This window comes from Nycticebus coucang, chromosome 12 (genome assembly GCF_027406575.1).
Source record: "Nycticebus coucang isolate mNycCou1 chromosome 12, mNycCou1.pri, whole genome shotgun sequence".
In the NCBI taxonomy this organism is placed as follows: Eukaryota; Metazoa; Chordata; class Mammalia; order Primates; family Lorisidae; genus Nycticebus; species Nycticebus coucang.
Genome location: NC_069791.1, coordinates 19,744,479 through 19,764,243, shown reverse-complemented (window position 1 = coordinate 19,764,243; position 19,765 = coordinate 19,744,479). Strand labels below are relative to the sequence as shown.

The 19,765-nt window shown below is 41.7% G+C and overlaps 1 protein-coding gene across 1 annotated transcript; it reads left to right on the top strand.

The window, feature by feature from the left end:
* The first annotated feature begins 10,854 nt into the window (after nt 1–10,854).
* Nucleotides 10,855–11,638, top strand: LOC128561472 (proteasome activator complex subunit 2-like). The gene has a single exon (XM_053555754.1). The coding sequence runs from the start codon at nt 10,875–10,877 to the stop codon at nt 11,592–11,594; it is 720 nt and encodes a 239-aa protein (XP_053411729.1). The 5' UTR covers nt 10,855–10,874; the 3' UTR covers nt 11,595–11,638.
* The last annotated feature ends 8,127 nt before the right edge of the window (nt 11,639–19,765 follow it).

The following is a 19,765-nucleotide window of genomic DNA, read 5'->3' as shown; positions in this document are numbered from 1 at the left end:
TGTCCACCACAATATCTGGCTAGTTTTTCTATTTTTAATGGAGATGGAGTCTTACTCTTGCTCAGGCTGGTCTTAGCCTCCCAGAGCACTAGGATTATAAACATGCATCACCTCATCCAGCCTCCAACTCAATCTTTTGAATGACAATCATATGTGGAATCTAGGGATCCAGGTTGAGGTGTCAGTAACTCTACATTTCCCACAGTTGTTTAGAGTAGCAAGCCTCACAAATTTTCTTTCCTTTTTTTTGTCATTTCAACAGATTTTCCTATTGTTTTTCATGTTTGACTAATAAGGGGTCATTGGTATACCTTTGTTACTCTTTCTCAAACATATTTACCTAGTACTGTGTAGTTGAAAATTCACTGTGCTTAGCAGTCATTTTCTTATATTGTGTTTGAAAGATGTAATGTTAAAGATACATATATATATATATATATATATATATTTATGGACCTAGAATAGGAAAAACTAAAAAAAAAAACTAAATTGGAGGATTCACACTGCCCTATTTTAGTATCTTCTGTAAAGCCACAGTAATTGTGTTAATCCTTTTTGTGTTGCTGTAAAGAAAATACCAAGGTTGGATAATTTATAAAAAAAAAAAAAAAAACGAGGTTTATTTGCTTCATAGATCTGCAGATCGTACAAGAAATATGGTGCCAGCATCTGCTTCTGGGGAGGGCTGTAGGGAGCTTCCAATCAAGGTGAAGGGGAAGGACAGCAGGCGTGTAGTGAGACACAGAGCAGGAGAGGAGGGAGGAGGTGCCAGGAGTCTTGAAACAACCAACTAATAAAGTGAGAACTCACCATTATCTCAGGGAGGTCAACAAGCCACTCAGGAGGAAATCTTCCTCTAGGTCTCAAACACCTCCCACCACACCCCACCTCCAAGACTGGGGATCACATTTCAACGTGAGTCTGGAGGGACCACAACACATCTAAGCCATATCAGTAGTCACGTAGCATGGTATCAGTGAAAGAATAGCCCCATAGAGCAAGGGAACAGAATAGAGAGCCAATAAAGAGGCTGACACATAAGCCAGATAATATTTGACAGAGATGCAAAGAATTTTTCTCCATTCAATGGAGAAAAAATAATCTTTTCAACAAGAATAATTTGACATCAGACCTTATACACTACACAAAAGTTAACCTTAAAATGGGCCTATGAAATTCAAAACTGTTAAGTTTATAGAAGGTAACATATGAAAAAAATCTACATGATTTTGGGTTTGGTAATGAAGTTTTAGATACAACACCAAAAGTATAATGTATGAAAGAAAAAAAATGGATAAATTGGACTTGATTAAAATGAAAGACTTTTGCTTTGCCAAAGATAATGGTAAGAAAATGTAGAACAGGGGCGGCACCTGTGGCTCAGTCAGTAAGGTGCCGGCCCCATATACCGAGGGTGGCGGGTTCAAACCCAGCCCCAGCAGAACTACAACAAAAAAATAGCCGGGTGTTGTGGCGGGCCCCTGTAGTCCCAGTTACTTGGGAGGCTGAGGCAAGAGAATCGCTTAAGCCCAGGAGTTGGAGGTTGCTGTGAGCTGTGCGATGCCACGGCACTCTACCTAGGGCCATAAAGTGAAACTCCGTCTCTACAAAAAAAAAAAAAAAAAAAGAAAATGTAGAACAAGTCACTCACCAGAGAAAATATTTATGGATCACATGTCAGATAAAGAACCTGTATCCAAAATACCAAAGAACTTTTAAAACTCAACAATAAGGAAGCAAACAAATCAATTTAATCATTTGTAAAAGAGAGATTATCAGTGAAAATGGCAGAATAGGGAACTCCAGAAGTCTATCCTCCCATGAAAGCAATGAATAAGCTGGCAAAAACTGTCAGAATTACTTTTGGGGGGGGAGATTCTGGAATCTAATCAAAAGCTTTCAATGAGCAGAGCAACTTTTAATAAAGAAAAAACAGCTTAATTTTACCAATTTACCTGGTAGGCTCTTTCTCTCTGCAGCATGGCAGTGACCTTCAACACAACAGCCCTCATTCCTGGTACATATTACGATGTACCGGAAAAAGCAATATAGGCCTTTTTCTCAAAGAATTGTACCGCCACTTTGGATTCCTAAAGACCTGATCCTGGGATTGCCCTTATTTTGCCTAACTTGAAATGCAGATATATTAGCTGCTGCCACCTGGAACAATGAAAAATAGTTGGGATAAACAAAAGAGAAACCAAAAGCCTAGAAGGAAAGGGTAGGAAAGAGATGCTTTGGGGAATAAGGGCTTAGATAAGTTCCTGCAAGAAAAGGCCTAAGGAGGCCCCAAGCCTTCAGTTCTATCTGACCTTCAGCATCCACACGAGCAGAAATCCAAGGCTAAGGGAGAGTTGTAAACTGCTTGGCTAAGTGCCTACAGCCCACTTTGGATTCCTAAAGACCCGATCCTGGGATTGCCCTTATTTTGCCTAACTTGAAATGCAGATGTATTAGCTGCTGCCACCTGGAACAATGAAAAATAGTTGGGATAAACAAAAGAGAAACCAAAAGCCTAGAAGGAAAGGGTAGGAAAGAGATGCTTTGGGGAATAAGGGCTTAGATAAGTTCCTGCAAGAAAAGGCCTAAGGAGGCCCTAAGCCTTCAGTTCTATCTGACCTTCAGCATCCACACGAGCAGAAATCCAAGGCTAAGGGAGAGTTGTAAACTGCTTGGCTAAGTGCCTTTGTAGCTCTGCAAAGACAAGGAGAGTTTTGTTGTTGTTCCAGGTGTTTAAAGAAATCTCCATCTGGGGCGGCACCTGCGGCCCAAAGAAGTAGGGCGCCGGCTCCAAGTGCCGGAGATAGTGGGTTCAAGCCCAGCCCCGGCCAAAAACTGCAAAAAAAGAAAAAAAGAAAGAAAGAAAAGAAATCTCCATCCAACAATTACTAGAAGATTACTAAGCTAATGGGACAGTGGAAATATTATTCTTTGTCATGTTTAATATGATATTTTAATTTTTCAATGTACTTTCTTTTAAAAATACTAACTTCATGGTTTTCCCCTTTACTGAAGTAAACACATTTACTCATAAAACTTTTGTCAAAGCTGAAATAATATTGTGTTTTCTGATGTGTTATAGGAACAATTATGTAGGCTTATTTTCTTTGGAAAATTATGATGATTCTCCCTCCTTAATAATTCTGACCTACTAGTTAATGTCGATCCAATAGAAAAGTATGGCAAGCAGTTCAGAGGTATCTAGGCAGAGCATTATTATTTTGGGGGGATTATGAAGAAACTTATTGAATTAGAGAGTTCTCCAGCCATTTCTAGCTATGATTTTACACAATGATGTAAAGTTGTATAATCGGTCTCAAACTACTTACCTTCGCTCCATGCCCATAATCTGTCAGGGGCTAAGTTATATTTTTAAAGAGGCTAGTGGAAAGCAAAAGTAAATCTACCTGCAGGATCGTCTCGTTAACAATGACGCCAGCTAGAACCATCACTTACCCTCAGCGATGTTGTCGTGTCTCCTGGACACAGGTCCTTCATCAAGTCTCATGATCGGCCTCCTCTGCCTGCCTCTGGGTCACAGCCTGTCTGCTGCCTACTGCTTTTGTCCCCAGCAAGCCACCAGGGACTGATTCTTTCTCCTCCTGGATGCTCTTTATGTTACACCCCCACTGTTATTCCTTGCCCCGAGTCTTCCTACCTTGGAATTCTCTTACTCAGTTTCTCCTACCCACTGCTGGCATATTAGGTCTCTAGAATGAGCTGCTTTGTTTCTAACATCAAATTTGAAGGCTCTGCATGGTTTCGTGGATTCATCTAAAATCTTCAGTTAGGGCCTTCACAAATGTGCACTCGTCCCCTGTGAGGCTCCAGTACAAATTCCTTTTTTTTTTTGAGACAGAGTGTTACTTTGTTGCCCTGCCTAGAGTGCCTGGCATCACAGCTCACAGAAACCTCAAACGCTTGGGCTCAAGTGATCCTCGTGCCTCAGCCTCCCAAGTGGCTGGGACTATGGATGCCCCCTACAATGCCTGGCTAGTTTTTCTATTTTTAGTAGAGATGGGGGTCTCATTGTTGCTCAGGCTGGTGTCAAAATACCGAGCTCGGGGAATCCATCTGCCTCTGCCCTCTGGAGTACTAGGCCAGTACAATTTTTTTACTTCATCCAATTGGTTCTCCCAAATCTGTGATGAATTAGAAGGCATGGATCTTACAGGAGAAAGGTCAATAAACTTTGTCTATCAAGGGCCAGATGTAAATATTTTTGGCCGCATGGGCCCGCTGGTCTCTGCGGCAGCTATTCAGCTCAGCTGCTGTGATGCTAAGGCAGCTGTAGGCAACATACTGACAAATGAGGGTAAAACCTGACAACAGACATGGAAGTTTTAATTTCATATTATTTTCATGTGTCTAAATTTCATTCTTTTTACTTTATCCCAACCACTTAAAATTGTCAAAAGCATTCTTAGCTCTTAGGCCATACAAAAACAAGTGGCAGGCTAGGTTTAACTGACAGGTTGCACTTTGCCAACCCCTATTCTAGGAAGTCACTGGTTATGGGATTTTTTGAGGTTTTAGTCAAGGAAGGTGAGGAGCACAGGTTGGCGAGAGCAGCCCCTGCCCCTCATGACGGCATCATTGTCCCCCATTGTTAGTGCCCATCTGTACTAGTGTAGCTTTTTGTTGTGAAGCCTCATGACTAAATAGTTCTCTTTCAGCATGAGGGGAGATCCCTGACCTGTGGGTCAAGGTCATGACAGATTTCCTAGCAAAGTCTTCAGAGAGTATCGGTGGTTGTATCTCTTGGTAGGGACACTGAACTTGCATCTTAATGCTGCTAAGAAGCTGGGGAGGTTACCTGACTGTTCACTGCTCACCTTCAGCTTCCTTCCCAATTTTAAGACCCAGAAGACATCCCCTTGTGCCATGCCTGCAAGCCAGCTGCAAGAACTTCTAAGAGAGGAAGATAGAGGTGTCTCTCAAGCTCTCTGTGAATTTCTTCAAGAGTGCTGTTGGGAAAGGGGACAATGTTGGAGGTGATAGTGAGAGTATGCTAAGTTCTCCTTTTCAATTCCAGACCTTGCTTCTGCAGTTGGATTGTTACCAGTGAGAAGTGAGGCCTTTGGGGAAGACGAGGACAGCAAGGAGGCGAGGGTCTGTCTAGAATGCAGTGCTAAAACTGCATGCCTATCTGTGGCCACTAGAGGGTGCAACAGCCTGAGGTTGGGGAGCCTGAAAAGGCATCATCTCTCCCCAAGGCCTGGAGAATTATTAGCCAGCCAAAAAGCAAAGACAATAGACAGGGTTGAAGTAAGTCGTAAGGATTTTGCTTTGCCTAATCACATGGAGTAGGACAAGTAGGAACTCAAAATATTCAGAGCCTTAAGGTACAATGGACTGAGTGACTTCCTACTTTGGGGACAACAACTGAGGCATGGCATTCATGGGCCTGGGCTTAGGAATAAGAATTGCTTTATGGCTGCTGTGAAACAGGCAAGTAACTCCCCATGTTGACACATCCTACCCTGAACTCACCACACAAGAACATGCTGGGAAGTAAAATAAAGGATAAGAATTGGGGTAGAGGTGTAGGGGCTTGGATGGTGGTCAGGACCCTGTTCATGTGGCAGCAGGTCAGGGAACAGGGAAAGTAACAAAGGTTCCCTGTAAGTTTGCCAGGGAGGGCACAGACAGGAGCTAAGGCTCAGCCACAGACGCTCTCTGCGTCTCCCAGTGATAAGCATCCCAATTTGATTTTACAAATTCTTCAAAGCAAAGAGGAAGCATGTGGAGTCCAGAGGAAGAGGATCATTTGTGTAGGGTCTGTTTAGGAAAAAAAAAATTACAAAATTGGCAAAATAGCCTAGAAACTAGTATAGGTTAGAACAGATTAATAACAAACTGTAATTAAAATCCAACAAACTTTAAATCAATTTGGGTGATGAGAGGGAGTTGGTTGCATGCTGAGGGAAGTTAAATCTTGTTATGGTTCTTATAATATTTAGGAGTCATAGGTTCTGATTAATTCTAGACATTATTCCAACATTTATATTTTGAGTGTTGAAAAAATATGAATGTCGAAATAATAAGGGAAATCATAAAGAGAGATAAGCAAGAAGGCCCTTGCCAGTTGCTGGCCCCATGGTCTTAGACTTCCCAGTCTCCAGAATTGTGATCCAATGATTTTCTGTTTACTATAAATTACCCAGTCCGTGGTATTCTGTAATAGTAGCATAAAAGGGACTAAGACATTCACAATCTTTTTTTTTTGTAGAGACAGAGTCTCACTGTACCGCCCTCGGGTAGAGTGCCATGGCATCACACGGCTCACAGCAACCTCTAACTCTTGGGCTTACGCGATTCTCTTGCCTCAGCCTCCCAAGCAGCTGGGACTACAGGCGCCCGCCACAACGCCCGGCTATTTTTTGGTTGCAGTTTGGCCGGGGCTGGGTTTGAACCCGCCACCCTCGGCATATGGGGCCGGCGCCCTACTCACTGAGCCACAGGCGCCGCCCGACATTCACAATCTTAAAGTGAGTTGCCAAACCCTCTAAGCAAGACATGCGGAGAAGTGGTGTGACTATTCCTCTGGACTCCAGCTGAATAGAGGAATGAAAGGTGCACTCTGTAGAGAGTTATTGGGACACTGAGTGCTTCTTCCAATGTCATGGGGTGAGTGGAGAATGTGATTCCCCTTCACCTTTTTTTTTTTTTTTTTTTGAGACAGAGTCTCACTTTGTAGCCTTTGGTGAAGTGCCTTGGTGTCATAGCTCACAGCAACCTCAAACTCTTGGGCTCAAGTGATTCTTTGCCTTGGCCTCCCAAATAGCTGGGACTACAGATGCCCGCCACAACACCCAACTGTTTTTTTTTGTTGTTGTTGTTGTTGTTTGGCAGGCCCGGGCCGGGTTTGAATCTGCCAGCTCCAGTGTATGTGGCTGGCGCCCTAACCACAGAATTACAGGCGGTGAGCCTCTCCTTCACCTCTTATCAAGTGAGGACAGCTTCATCTACAAAGTTTGATTGGTGTCCCTGGAATGATTAGAGCATATGGGCTATATAAGATGCTGTGGCAATATTGGCTTGAAACAACAGAGGAGAAAGAGGCAAGGCTGCTTAGGAAGTGAGCCACGGTTGTAGATGGTGCATGATAACTGGGCAATGTGTATGTTTCCTTTGTACCAAAAACAAACCCCATGAGGTAGGGCTTGGGTGGGGGAGCTAGAAGTCTAGAAAAGGAATCTGCTCAAAAGAACTACTAGGAGGAAAGATGGCACCCACCTCAATGGTCGTCCACTGGAGTCCGGAGCCAAGGAAGAGTGGGAAGCAGCCAACTGGTATTAAGGGATCAACGGTGGGATGTTTCTACCGAAGGTGTCTCTGAGAAACCCACAAAATTGCTTCTCAGGAGAAGGAGCAAGCTTGGAACATCCAGATCACAATAACACCATGTCCTTTTCCTCCAGACCCAGCCCTGGAGGAAGGGAGTGAGCAAAGAAGAGAGAGGCTGGCCACTTCTCCCTGCCTTATTATAGACTTCAGAAGCCTACAGAAGGGAGAACCCAAGTCAGGTAGAGTTTAGAGTTCTCATGATTATACTGGATTGGGCCTCCCAATGTAAAACCAAAAGGACAATTTATATATTACCTAATAGTGATCCAAAGAACTATGAGACCTGTCCAAAATTGCATCCATCGGCAAAGAATAAACTGTTTGATGGAGTAAGTTTACTAAGGAGTGGTAAGATAAATTTGTCATATTCTATTACGTTCAACTTGTTCAATGTAACTATTGCAGTAAAGGCAGATGAGTTGTGAATCAAAGTGAAAGCTTTAAATAAAACCATGGGGGTATTTTATATTAAGAAGTTAAGGCCTCTATAACAACGCTGCTCTCTTCCCACCCTGCTCTCTTTCATTGGTACATTTGGGAGATTATCCTTTCTCTTTCCTCCTTGAGCTTGCAATTTGCTTCATCCTTCACATTCTATGAACATAATAATATAAATTACAGCTCCCCTCTTCTGTCCCCTATGGTCAGAAGTCCTTCCAAACCTACATATCCCTTACCCACAAGAATTAAAAGGTGGCTCCATCAATGCACTGATGTATGACCTTGAGGAAGTTACCTACTTTCAGTAAATTTCAATTATTATTTGTAAAATGCAAATCAAGATTCCTACCCTAAAGATTAAATAAATAATGCTTATAAACTGCTTAAAATAGCACATGACACCTAGTAATAAATGGTGAATTATTGGTGAAACAAGGTTAGTGATGATAGAAATCTACTCAAATAGTTTATCTTCTTTCAAGAGCAGAAAATGAGCCTTCTCCATGATATGTGCCAATCTAGTATATACAGAAGTTTAGGATTCATTGCCTGATGATGGTGTTTACAATGACAATGAAATGGTAACAACAGCAGTAAAGACTGTGACAGGAAGACACCCCAGAATTGTAACAACAAAATATAAGTATCCCAGGAAGAAATATCAATGTGGGTTATGAGGCCTAGCAGAGTATTACTAGGAATTGTTAATAGCCAGCAGATTATGTTGAAATACTATAATTGGAGACTTTAGTGGCTCACGTCCCACATACAGTTCACGCAGTCTCCAGAACAAAACCAAACGCACAAATAGTGGTGGCCATTAGTCAGAGAATACTTGATAATTATCGGTGTGTAACGCTTAGACAGACACTGCACACTGCAGGTCGGTTTCAGTCTTCTTTAGTTGTTCTTATACGTAGAGCAGCGCACCATCTTGTTTAAATATGAAAGACCAGCAATAAATCTGTTTAAGTTCCGCACCATAACAAAATGTCAGAAACATTAAAAGAAAATGCAAATATCTAAAGGCTGCGGGAATTGTAATTTGGAGTAAGCAATGTGTTCTGTAAAACAAATTGCTTCTGACAAAACCAATTGCAGTTTTGATAGAATTATGAAATCACTCCCTTATGGGAAGGAAGTTATATTCGAACATTATCAAATCATTCACCAGTTCTTCATGCAATTTTAAATAATTCAGATTAGACTTAAACATGAGCAATCACAAAATGAAGCAATTCAGTGAAAACTGGCCGAGAGTCTATAGATAAAGAGGTCACAGTAATAACAGTATGTGAAGCTCCAAATGGGGCTTGAGTAGTATTGCTCTCTCTGGGTTTAATATCTTGATTAATAGAGTGAGTGAGGGTGTAGCACTATAAAGTGATGCATTAGGTCCTTTCAGGCGAATACTTGAATATAAAGAAAAATGAATGATGGGGCTAAAAACTTAGAGAAGTTAAAAAATTGCAGCAGAAAATAAAAAACTGCTCTTTCAGCTGTAGCATTCCAGGTAAATTGTGTGGTGTAAAGTATTCTAATGCAAGAATATCTGGTGATGCCTAAGAGGCAAGTGGATAATGGCAGACAGGAAATGTGAACTAAATTCATGATAACAATGCCCTTTTGCATCCTGAATTTCTCATCAAAAAGAGTTCAAGTTGATGTCTGCATACTTTGTAAAATAGTGAAAACTAGAAAGTGGAAGTTGAAATATTAACCGAATGATAATAGGATTATAACTTGTAAATAAAGGCAAGGTGGAATCAGACTCCTGACTTAAAGCAATTCTCCCCATTCAGCCTCCTCACTCGTCCCCTGCCATATTATTTGGAAGCAAATCCCAGAAATGATATATATATATTTTTGAGACAGAGCCTCAAGCTGTCGCCCTGGGTAGAGTGCTGTGACATCACAGCTCACAGCAACCTCCAACTCCTGGGCTCAAGCAATTCTCTTGCCTCAGCCTCCCAAGCAGCTGGGACTACAGGCGCCCGCCACAACGCCCGGCTATTTTTTCATTGCAGCCACTATTGTTGTTTGGTGGTCCCGGGCTGGATTTGAACCCGCCAGCTCAGGTGTATGTGGCTGGCGCCTTAGCCACTTGAGCCACAGGCACCAAGCCCCCAGAAATGATATTATTTCATTTGTAAATATTTCAGTATGTATCCCCCAACAGGAAATGTTAATAATAACTCTTAATATCAAATTACCAATCAGTGATACCATTTCTGGTTCTCTCACTGTCTTTCTATCTCTGTCCATTTGAATTAGGGAACCACTTAGGTCCCTCAGTGTAATAGGTTGATATGCTTCTTAGCTCCCTTTTAGTTTATACATTCCATTTCCATCTTCTTTCATTTTTAATTTACATTTTATTGAAGAAACCAGTTTTTGGCTAGGCATGGTGGCTCATGCCTGTCATCCTAACACTCCAGGAGGCTGAGGTAGGTGGATCTCCTGAGCTCAGGAGTTCGAGACCAACCTGAACGAGAGCAAGACCCCACCTCTACTAAAAATAGAAAAACTAGCTGGGTGTTGTGGGGAGCACCTGTAGTCCCAACTACTGTGGAGACTGAGGCAAGAGGATTGCTCAAGTCCATGAGGTTGAGGTTGCTGTGAGCTGTGACACCACGACACCCTACCTAGGGTGACAGAGTAAGACTCAAAAGAAATCAGTTTTCTGTGATTGTTTCTACAATGTGTATTTTGCTGATTACATTTCTGTCCTATACAATCAGCAAATGTTGAATATCATTATGAATGCGTGGATTTAAATATATTTGATGTGTTTCAACCTGTTGAAGTTAGTATTCTCATTGAGCCTCAAAATATGGTTAGTGGGAGTCTATTAAGTTGACTTCTGAGTCCTTTTGACTTAATGCAGTTGTCTTTGACGGTTTTCTTGCAATCTTGTGCATTTTCTTGCCTAAGACCTGGGATCAGTCAGGGGTTCCTGACTTTTTCAAGGGGAAATGGTATTTAGAGAACAGGCTGGGTGGCCTTTGTGGGGAGCAGAGATGCTTTATGCTGCTTTTAAAAAAATGATAAACTCCAGAGACCGATCTAGCAACTGGAGCAGCATGGCCAAGTCTTGTGGAGTGCGCCCGAGCGGGGAGGCCCTCAAGCAGGTGGATGTCTTCAGGCAAAATCGTTTCCAGGAGGCTGAGGAGTTTCTCTACAGATTCTTACCACAGAAAATCATATACCTGAACCAGCTCTTGCAAGATGACTCCCTCAATGTGGCTGACCTGACCTCCCTCCGGGCCACACTGGATATCCCCATTCCAGACCCCCCGCCCAAGGATGATGAGATGGAAACAGATAAGCAGGAGAAGAAAGAAGTCCCTAAATGTGGATTTCTCCCTGGGAATGAGAAAGTCTTATCCCTGCTTGCCCTGGTTAAGCCAGAAGTCTGGACTCTCAAAGAGAAGTGCATTTTGATGATTACATGGATCCAGCACCTGATCCCTAAGATTGAGGATGGAAATGATTTTGGGGTAGCAATCCAGGAGAAGGTGCTGGAGAGGGTTAATGCAGTCAAGACCAAAGTGGAAGGCTTCCAGACAACCATTTCCAAGTACTTCTCAGAACGTGGGGATGCTGTGGCTAAGGCCTCCAAGGAGACCCATGTAATGGATTACCGAGCCTTGGTGCACGAGCGAGATGAGGTAGTGTATGGGGAGCTTAGGGCCATGGTGCTGGGCCTGAGGGCCTTCTATGCTGAGCTCTATCATATCATCATCAGCAACCTGGAGAAAATTATCAATCCAAAGGGCAAAGAGAAGCCATCTATGTACTGAATCCAGGGTTAGAAGGAAAATAAATGACCTATACTTTGTGTGGATTAAAAAAAAAAAAAAAAGATAAACTATGAGTTCATACTGATACTTCAAATTCAAGATTGCCATGTTTGTTCATAAACTCTTCTATCTTTTATCTGTATCTCCTTTCTCCCATGCTAAAGTTCCTGTTTATCAAGGACAGTGAGAATGATAGAATTAAAAATATTATCAATATCTAGTAATTACTCATTTGTTCTGTCACACCTAATACCTACATTACTACAAACAATATGATCACTAAAAAGAGCCTGAGATTTCATTTTATGTTTTACACATTTTGTTTTGGTAAAATATATTCCACTAGGGCTATAGAGTCAAGTGTGTTTTGAAGTTATTTGGGATTATTCTTCTGTGTGTAGTTCTGCCATCCACTAGATACACATTTAAGTTCATTCGTCTCATATCCTTTTAAAAGATACTTTATTTAAATTTTATTGTTTGTTTGTTAAGTGAAAGGTTTACATTCGTCCAAGGTCAAAGCTATGAAACAAAGTGGATACTGAAAAGTCCCTTGTACCGTATTTGTTCTCTTGCCGGTAGATAACCACTTAAAAAATTTGTTATGCTGTATCTTTTTTTTTTTTTTTTTTTTTGGTTTTTTGGCCAGGGCTGGGTTTGAACCCGCCACCTCTGGCATATGGGACCGGCGTCCTACTCCTTGAGCCACAGGCGCCGCCCGTATGCTGTATCTTTGATGTAAGCAAATGTATATAGATGTCTCTCTTTATAAACATGTATTTGTATGCCTTCTTTCTTAAATAAGGAGTTGTATACAGTGCATGCTTTTCTTACTTTGCTTTTCTAACAATTATAATCTCCAAATGACTCCATGGCTGTCTGTGAGATAGTGACACGCTTTTTCCCTTTTTACCATTGCAAAGTATCCCAGCGTTTGGGCGTACTACAGCAGTGGTTCTCAAAACGTGGTCCCTGGACCAACAGTAGACCAACAATATTGGCATCACCTGGGAACTTGTTAAAAAGTTGGGGGGCATATTGTCAGGCCCCAGCTAAGACTGTTGAATCAGAAACTCTGGGGCTGGGGCTGACCAGCTTGTGTAATAAAGTCCCCAGGTGATTCTGACGCACCAAAAGCTTGAGAATCACTGGACGGTAGTTTATTTCATCACTCCTCTCCAGATGAACATTAGAATTGTTTTTACCTTTCTCTATTACAAGTAACTTCGTAATGAATTCCTTGCACGTCTATCTGTTCATATTTTTCCAGCCAGGACTTCTTTGGATAGATGTCTAGATGTGAAGTTCTTGAGTCGAGGAAAATCTCATATATCTACCATACATGGGTGTTCCTATTTCCCTAGGCCTTTCCAACAGATTACTTTGCCAAATGTTTGCATATTTGCCTATGGAAGGGTGAGAAATGATACGTCAGTAAAGTTTTCATTTGCATTTCTTTTCTGGATTCTAGCCTGTTATTCTGCACACTTAATGGAACTTGTGTTCCTTATTTTTGGAAGGTTTTAATTAGAGACATTAACTGTTTGTGTGATATATGTTGCAGATATTTCCTCCCCATTTGTCTTATTTTTGCTTTGCTTTTAGTGCCTTTTTCCAAACACAGTATTTTTAATTTTTATTCTGTCAAATTTTTCTCAATTCTTACCCTTATACGTGCTATTGAGCCTGGTTGTTTTTCAAGTTTGGCCCCTCCTGAATGTCTCTGAGAGTCTTGTAGGGAGAGAGATGGGGTTTTTTTTTTCCCTGATAACCCTTTAGTGAGAACGTTTCCATGGGAATCTAAAGAGAAAATAAATCAACACTGCTGTGCAATGTACTTAGATACTTCATAGTCTCTGTAACGTCTTCATGATTGTTAACAGGGGTTCAATGACATTGGCTGGGAAACACTTGCAGCTGAGTTCATTAAATTCTCTCTAGGTGGTGATCTTTTGGCTTCTAACACATTAGCTGCTATGTGACTTGTATTTAACTTACGCTACTTTTGAGCCAGGGGCCTCATGAAGCATATATAACTCACATGTCTCTTGATCTATCTATATTTTTTGAAACAGAGTCTCACTATGTCGCCCTAGGTAAGAGTGCTGTGGCATCACAGCTCACAGCAACCTCAAACTTTTGGGTTCAAGCAATTCTCTTGCCTCAGCCTCCCAAGAAGCTGGGACTAAAAGTGCCCACCACAATACCTGGCTTTTTTTTTTTTTGGTTGTAGTTGTCATTGTTGTTTGGCAGGCCCGGGCTGGATTCAAACCCTCCAGTTCTGGTGTATGTGGCTGGTGCCCTAGACACTGAGCTACAAGGGCTGAGCCCTCTTGATCTATCTTGACCTAATAAAATACTGTGGCCCCAAGGGAAAAAAAAATTTTTTTCTAGTGGGGTAGTCAATGTGCTAAATAAGTTGGTGCATTAAAGCAGTTTTTATAAAGCATGGATGCTTCACACTGTGCTTACTGGTGAAGCAATTCGTGTAATAAAAATAGATAGACTCCTAACATGTTGGAAGGCTCTGGAAAGGGGAGAGTGGATTATATTCCCTCCCCTACAGTGAGCTAATTAAGAGCATTCAGTGAAAATTTGATTACCAATTCAGGTGTCTGCTTTCATCTCCGTGCAAGTATCTACAGGTACGTAGCAATCATCGTGTGACTCATATAGCTTCCCTCGCTCTTTTGTGGCAGTTCCCTAACTTGGCTTCACTGAGGAGGTTTACAATTTAGATATTATAATTTCATTTTATGGAGATTATGTGCATGAACTCAAAAGGAGGAGAGAGTTTATTCTGGAAGCCAATTCCTATGTAATGTTTAATTTTTTGACACGGATAACTACAAGCCCTTAAAAGTAAACATGAATAATATCATATTTGTTTTCTGCTTTTCATGTTTGCAGGGCATTTCATATAAATTATCTTACTTGAGCCTCACAAGAACTGCGTGAGGTTGATGGGGCTTCATATTCATATATCATGTATGAGAGGACTCAGAAATAGTTAACCACTTACTCAGTGACACCCAGCTAAGGAGGAGAGAAGTTAAAGCTTGTATTAAGGTCTTCTAGCTCCAGCTACAGGGTTCTTTGTTATTAGACTCATCCATTGGATGGGATAAATTCAGTAAACTATTTTCTTTTCTTAAAAAATACGGTCCATGTTATTGGTGCAGCCAGATCTCTACTGGTTGAGAGGGTAGGAAAGGCGACTGCTGGGGCAACCACAGAGGTGGTGAGTGGAGAGGTGCATCGTTCAGGCTACACTGCAGGCTGGTAGCTTTACATGGAGTCTCAGGATTCTGAGAAGAAAGCCCAGTACAAAGGAATTGGGAAGATGCAAAGTTGTCGTCTATGAGGTCTTTTCATCTGTAGAAAAGTTTTTTGTATTCAACTTTTATTATGCACTTACTGTATCCCTTGGTGTTCAGAGATGTCTGGGGTGCACAGGAAGGAGACTGGCCAGAGCAGAACCCCAGGAATGAGGCTCCTCTAAAGATCAGCACTGTAACCTCGAGGGCAGTGGTTCTCAACCTAATGCCTCCCAATGCCGCGACCCTTCAATACAATGATACACACCACCTCATGTTGTGGTGACCCCCAACCATAGAATTATTTTCATTGCTACTTCATAACTGTAATTTTGGTACTGTTATGAATTGTAATGTAAATATCTGGTATGCAGGATGTATTTTCTTTTTCTTTCTTTTTTAGAAAGAGAAGAATTTATTTGATCTGTTTGGAACATATGAAGTCTACCAGTCCCACATGGATCCACTGTCTTAGCCAACAAGCATTTTCTTTCTTTTTTTTATTGTTGGGGATTCATTGAGGGTACAATAAACCAGGTTACACTAATTGCATTTGTTAGGCAAAGTCCCTCTTGCAATTGTGTCTTGCCCCCAAAAGGTGTAGCACACACCAAGGCCCCACCCACCTCCCTCCTTCCCTCTCTCTGCTCTGCCTTTCCCCACCCCTCCCTCCTTCTTTCTCTCTCTGCTCTCCCCTTCCCCCACCCCCATCGTGACCTTAATTGTCATTAATTGTCCTCATATCAAAATTGAGTACATAGGATTCATACTTCTCCATTCTTGTGATGCTTTACTAAGAATAATGTGTTCCATTTCCATCCAGGTTAATACAAAGGATGTAAAGTCTCCATTTTTTTAATGGCTGAATAGTGTTCCATGGTGTACATATACCACAGCTTGTTAATTCATTCCTGAGTGGGTGGACATTTAGGCTGTTTCCACATTTTGATGATTGTAAATTGAGCTTAGATAAATACTCTAGTGCAAATATCTTTATGATGAAAGGATTTTTTTCCTTCTGGGTAGATGCCCAGTAATGGGACTGCAGGATCAAATGGGAGGTCTAGCTTGAGTGCTTTGAGGTTTCTCCATACTTTCTTCCAGAAAAGTTGTACTAGTTTGCAGTCCCACCAGCAGTGTAAAGGTGTTCCCTTCTCTCCACATCCACGCCAGCATCTGCACTTTTGAGATTTTGTGATGTGGGCCATTCTCACTGGGGTTAAATGGTATCTCAGGGTGGTTTTGATTTGCATTTCTCTAATATATAGAGATGATGAACATTTTTTCATGTGTTCGTTAGCCATTCGTCTGTCTTCTTTAGAGAAGGTTCTATTCATGTCTCTTGCCCATTGATATATGGGATTGTTGGCTTTTTTCATGTGGATTAATTTGAGTTCTCTATAGATCCTAATTATCAAGCTCTTGTCTGATTGAAAATATGCAAATATCCTTTCCCATTGTGTAGGTTGTCTATTTGCTTTGGTTGTTGTCTCCTTAGCTGTACAGAAGCTTTTCAGTTTAATGAGTCACATTTGTTTATTTTTGTTGTTGTTGCAATTGCCATGGCAGTCTTCTTCATGAAGTCTTTCCCCAGGCCAATATCTTCCAGTGTTTTTCCTATGCTTTCTTTGAGAATTTTTATTGTTTCATGCCTTAAATTTAAGTCCTTTATCCATCTTGAATCAATTTTTCTGAGCGGAGAAAGGTGTGGGTCCAGTTTCAGTCTTTTACATGTGGATATCCAGTTCTCCCAACACCATTTATTGAATAGGGAGTCTTTCCCCCAAGGTATGTTCTTGTTTGGTTTATCAAAGATTAGATGGTTGTAAGATGTTAGTTTCATTTCCTGGTTTTCTATTTGATTCCAAGTGTCTATGTCTCTGTTTTTGTGCCAGTACCATGCTGTCTTGAGCACTATGGCTTTGTAGTACAGACTAAAATCTGGTATGCTGATGCCCCCAGCTTTATTTTTATTACTAAGAACTGCCTTAGCTATATGGGGTAGCAGGATGTATTTTCATTGTTAAAAGGAGTTGCGACCCACAGGTTGAGAACCCCTGCTCTAGGGCAATAAATTAGCAAGAACAGGACAGTACAGCTGGCCCAAAACAGGCTCCCAGTCCTGGAAACTTGAGCCCTTTTGGACAAGGGATATTACTCAGGGGTCATCACAAGGACCCTGAATCTTAGGTCTCATAAGTAATGAAGGAGACTCAGGAAACAAGAAATGTAAAAGTGAGAACATAAAAAACAGCTTCCTGTCCGTGGGATGCAGACATATGACCTGCTAACCACTCATTAGACAACTGCAGGGAAGACTTCAATCTGGAGGTGAGAAGTAAGGGGGAAGGAGTGCTGTACGGCACTCGCATTGAGCCAGTGTGGTGGTATCAGCATCAGTGGTGGTGGCTGAAGTGAAGGTGAGTTCCTAGCTTTTACTGTCCTGTGGCAGCAGCAACAATGGTGACAGATTTTATTGCACTTGTTCTTTGGGGTGTTACAGGTACTATTCCAAAAAGCATAGCCCTGAATTTATTTCTAGAATCCTTCCTACACTTCCTTTTATGAGAGATGCTAGGTGATGTAATCCTAAGCATTTGCGTAATCATATCTCAGATTCATTGTCATAATTTGTACTGAAAGATTTTTTTTTTTGTACGAAAGTTTTTTATTGGCGAGGGAGGGATGCTGCAGAGCAGCACCAAGGAGGAGAGAAAAGAAGAGAGAGAGAGGGGAGAAAAGAGAGAGAGAGGGAAGAGGGGAGAAACGGAGAGAGAGGAGAGGAGGAGAGAGAGAAAACACGTGCGAGAGAGAGGGGTACTGAAAGATTTTTTACATGCTCAGCTCTAGGGACTAAAAGTAAATACACCTTTATTAGCTAATTTTCCAGATCAGATCAGGTATTTGCGATGTACTAAGTGATTTCAGTATCAGCAGTGGAGGTAAAAAGAAGACAGTATCTATGTGAACATTATTTGTTCATGATGTGATCATTTTTTTGATTTGAGTGCTTCGTTCATTTGCTGCTCCCACAATTCAGACCTCTCTTACCAGGTGCTTGCCGAGGATACCATCATCTCTCCCACGAGTAAGGTCCTCTGCTGATGTTATTATCTGTGTTCTTAATCAGCCTTCTCCCCGTCCCTCGGGCCTGGGGTCTCAGGGTTCTACTTGACTCCCTTTGCCACCTGTCCTCCTTAGTTAGTCAGTGTTTAAAGACATTAAACTTCTGAGTGTCCATCTTTTTTATTTCACACCATAGCTAGCAAGCACCGAGTTCAAATTTTAAAAAAGGATCCAAACTTTCAGTTTTAAGCATAATACATTTCCTACTTGGAACATGGAGGCAATTTATCACTGATAAAACTACTACTCAAGCAATAGCTTTTAAACAGTGTAAACTAGACTCCTTTCCTCGCTCCACCCCCCATCATCTCCCCCCTCACTCCCTGCTCTCTGTTCTCTTCTCACTCTTTCTCATCTCTTACCCCATGCTTCCCCCCTCTCTAATATAAAATACATTTATACTTTACTATCCTAGGAAAATAAAAATGTAAACTAGCACATTTGAGGTGCAGAATAAAGTCCAGAACCCATATCTAATTCTGATAGATTATGCCTGAGATTGCAATAAAAGTCTGTGTGGAACATTGGGAGGGGTCACACCCTTGTGTCATACCCAACTTGATACTTAACCAAAGCAGAAGTTGGATTACTGTAATTTTCATCATTTCTCCATTAAAGGAGGTTTTATCTAAATTCAAAAAACATGGTTTGATGAGCAGTCTTTTGTCACATCTCATTCCTGACACCACTTGTCAGGACCCAGGACTGGCCAGGTCTTGGCCCAGCTTAACTAGGTTCCAGACATAGACCGCTAAGTTACCTTGCTCAGGTTTCTTAGGTGCCTGAGGGCTATCTACTATAGCTGGAGAGAGAGAGTGTCTTAGAGAGAGAAAAGCAGTCTTCTTAGAATAGATAGATTTTAGTCTTTAGCAGAGCTTGGTAATCTTCAGCAGAGAGACGCAGTGCTGGCGTTCTGCAGGCAGGAGAGGAGACAGAGTCAGAGTAAGCAAGTCCGTGATAGAATGTGCATGCTCCCGACTGCCTGCTCTTCCAGCCTAATATGAGGCTGATCTCGTGCCTCCCAACACCACAGGTGTAGAGACTGCCAATTCACCACTGCTCTCATCTCGCAAGCTCTCATGCTTGTTAGGAGAGCTAAAGCCCTCTCCATGCCCTTTCCACCAAGGTGTTCCATTATTGAGCTATACAGGTGTTTCTTATAACTCTCTCTCCTCCTAGCCATAGACTGCTACAGTCTTTCTTTAAAAAAGTCTAAAGCTGGGCGGCTCCTGTGGCTCAGTGAGTAGGGCGCCGGCCCCATATGCCGAGGGTGGCGGGTTCAAACCCAGCCCCGGCCAAACTGCAACCAAAAAATAGCCGGGCGTTGTGGCGGGCGCCTGTAGTCCCAGCTGCTCGGGAGGCTGAGGCAAGAGAATCGCGTAAGCCCAAGAGTTAAGAGGTTGCTGTGAGCCGTGTGATGCCACGGCACTCTACCCGAGGGCGGTTCAGTGAGACTGTCTCTACAAAAAAAAAAAAAAAGTCTAAACCTATCCACCTTGTGTATAGTGTGAATGTTCTATCAACCAGGCCATGGTGATCCTTTTGTCTTTTTACACTATGATTTAAATTTTATTCTTTAATTTTCTGAAATGCATCAAATACCAATAGCCTCTGGCTGCTTATAAAATATTTATTTAAAAATTATTCAGTAAAAAAAAAAAATTCCAACAGCAGCTGAGCTCATACATAATTTAGCAAATGGAAAACTGACTTTTACTCATGGGCAGT

Excerpts from the sequence above, each read along its gene's own strand:
- LOC128561472 (XM_053555754.1), top strand. The coding sequence starts at position 10,875 with ATGGCCAAGTCTTGTGGAGTGCGCCCGAGCGGGGAGGCCCTCAAGCAG.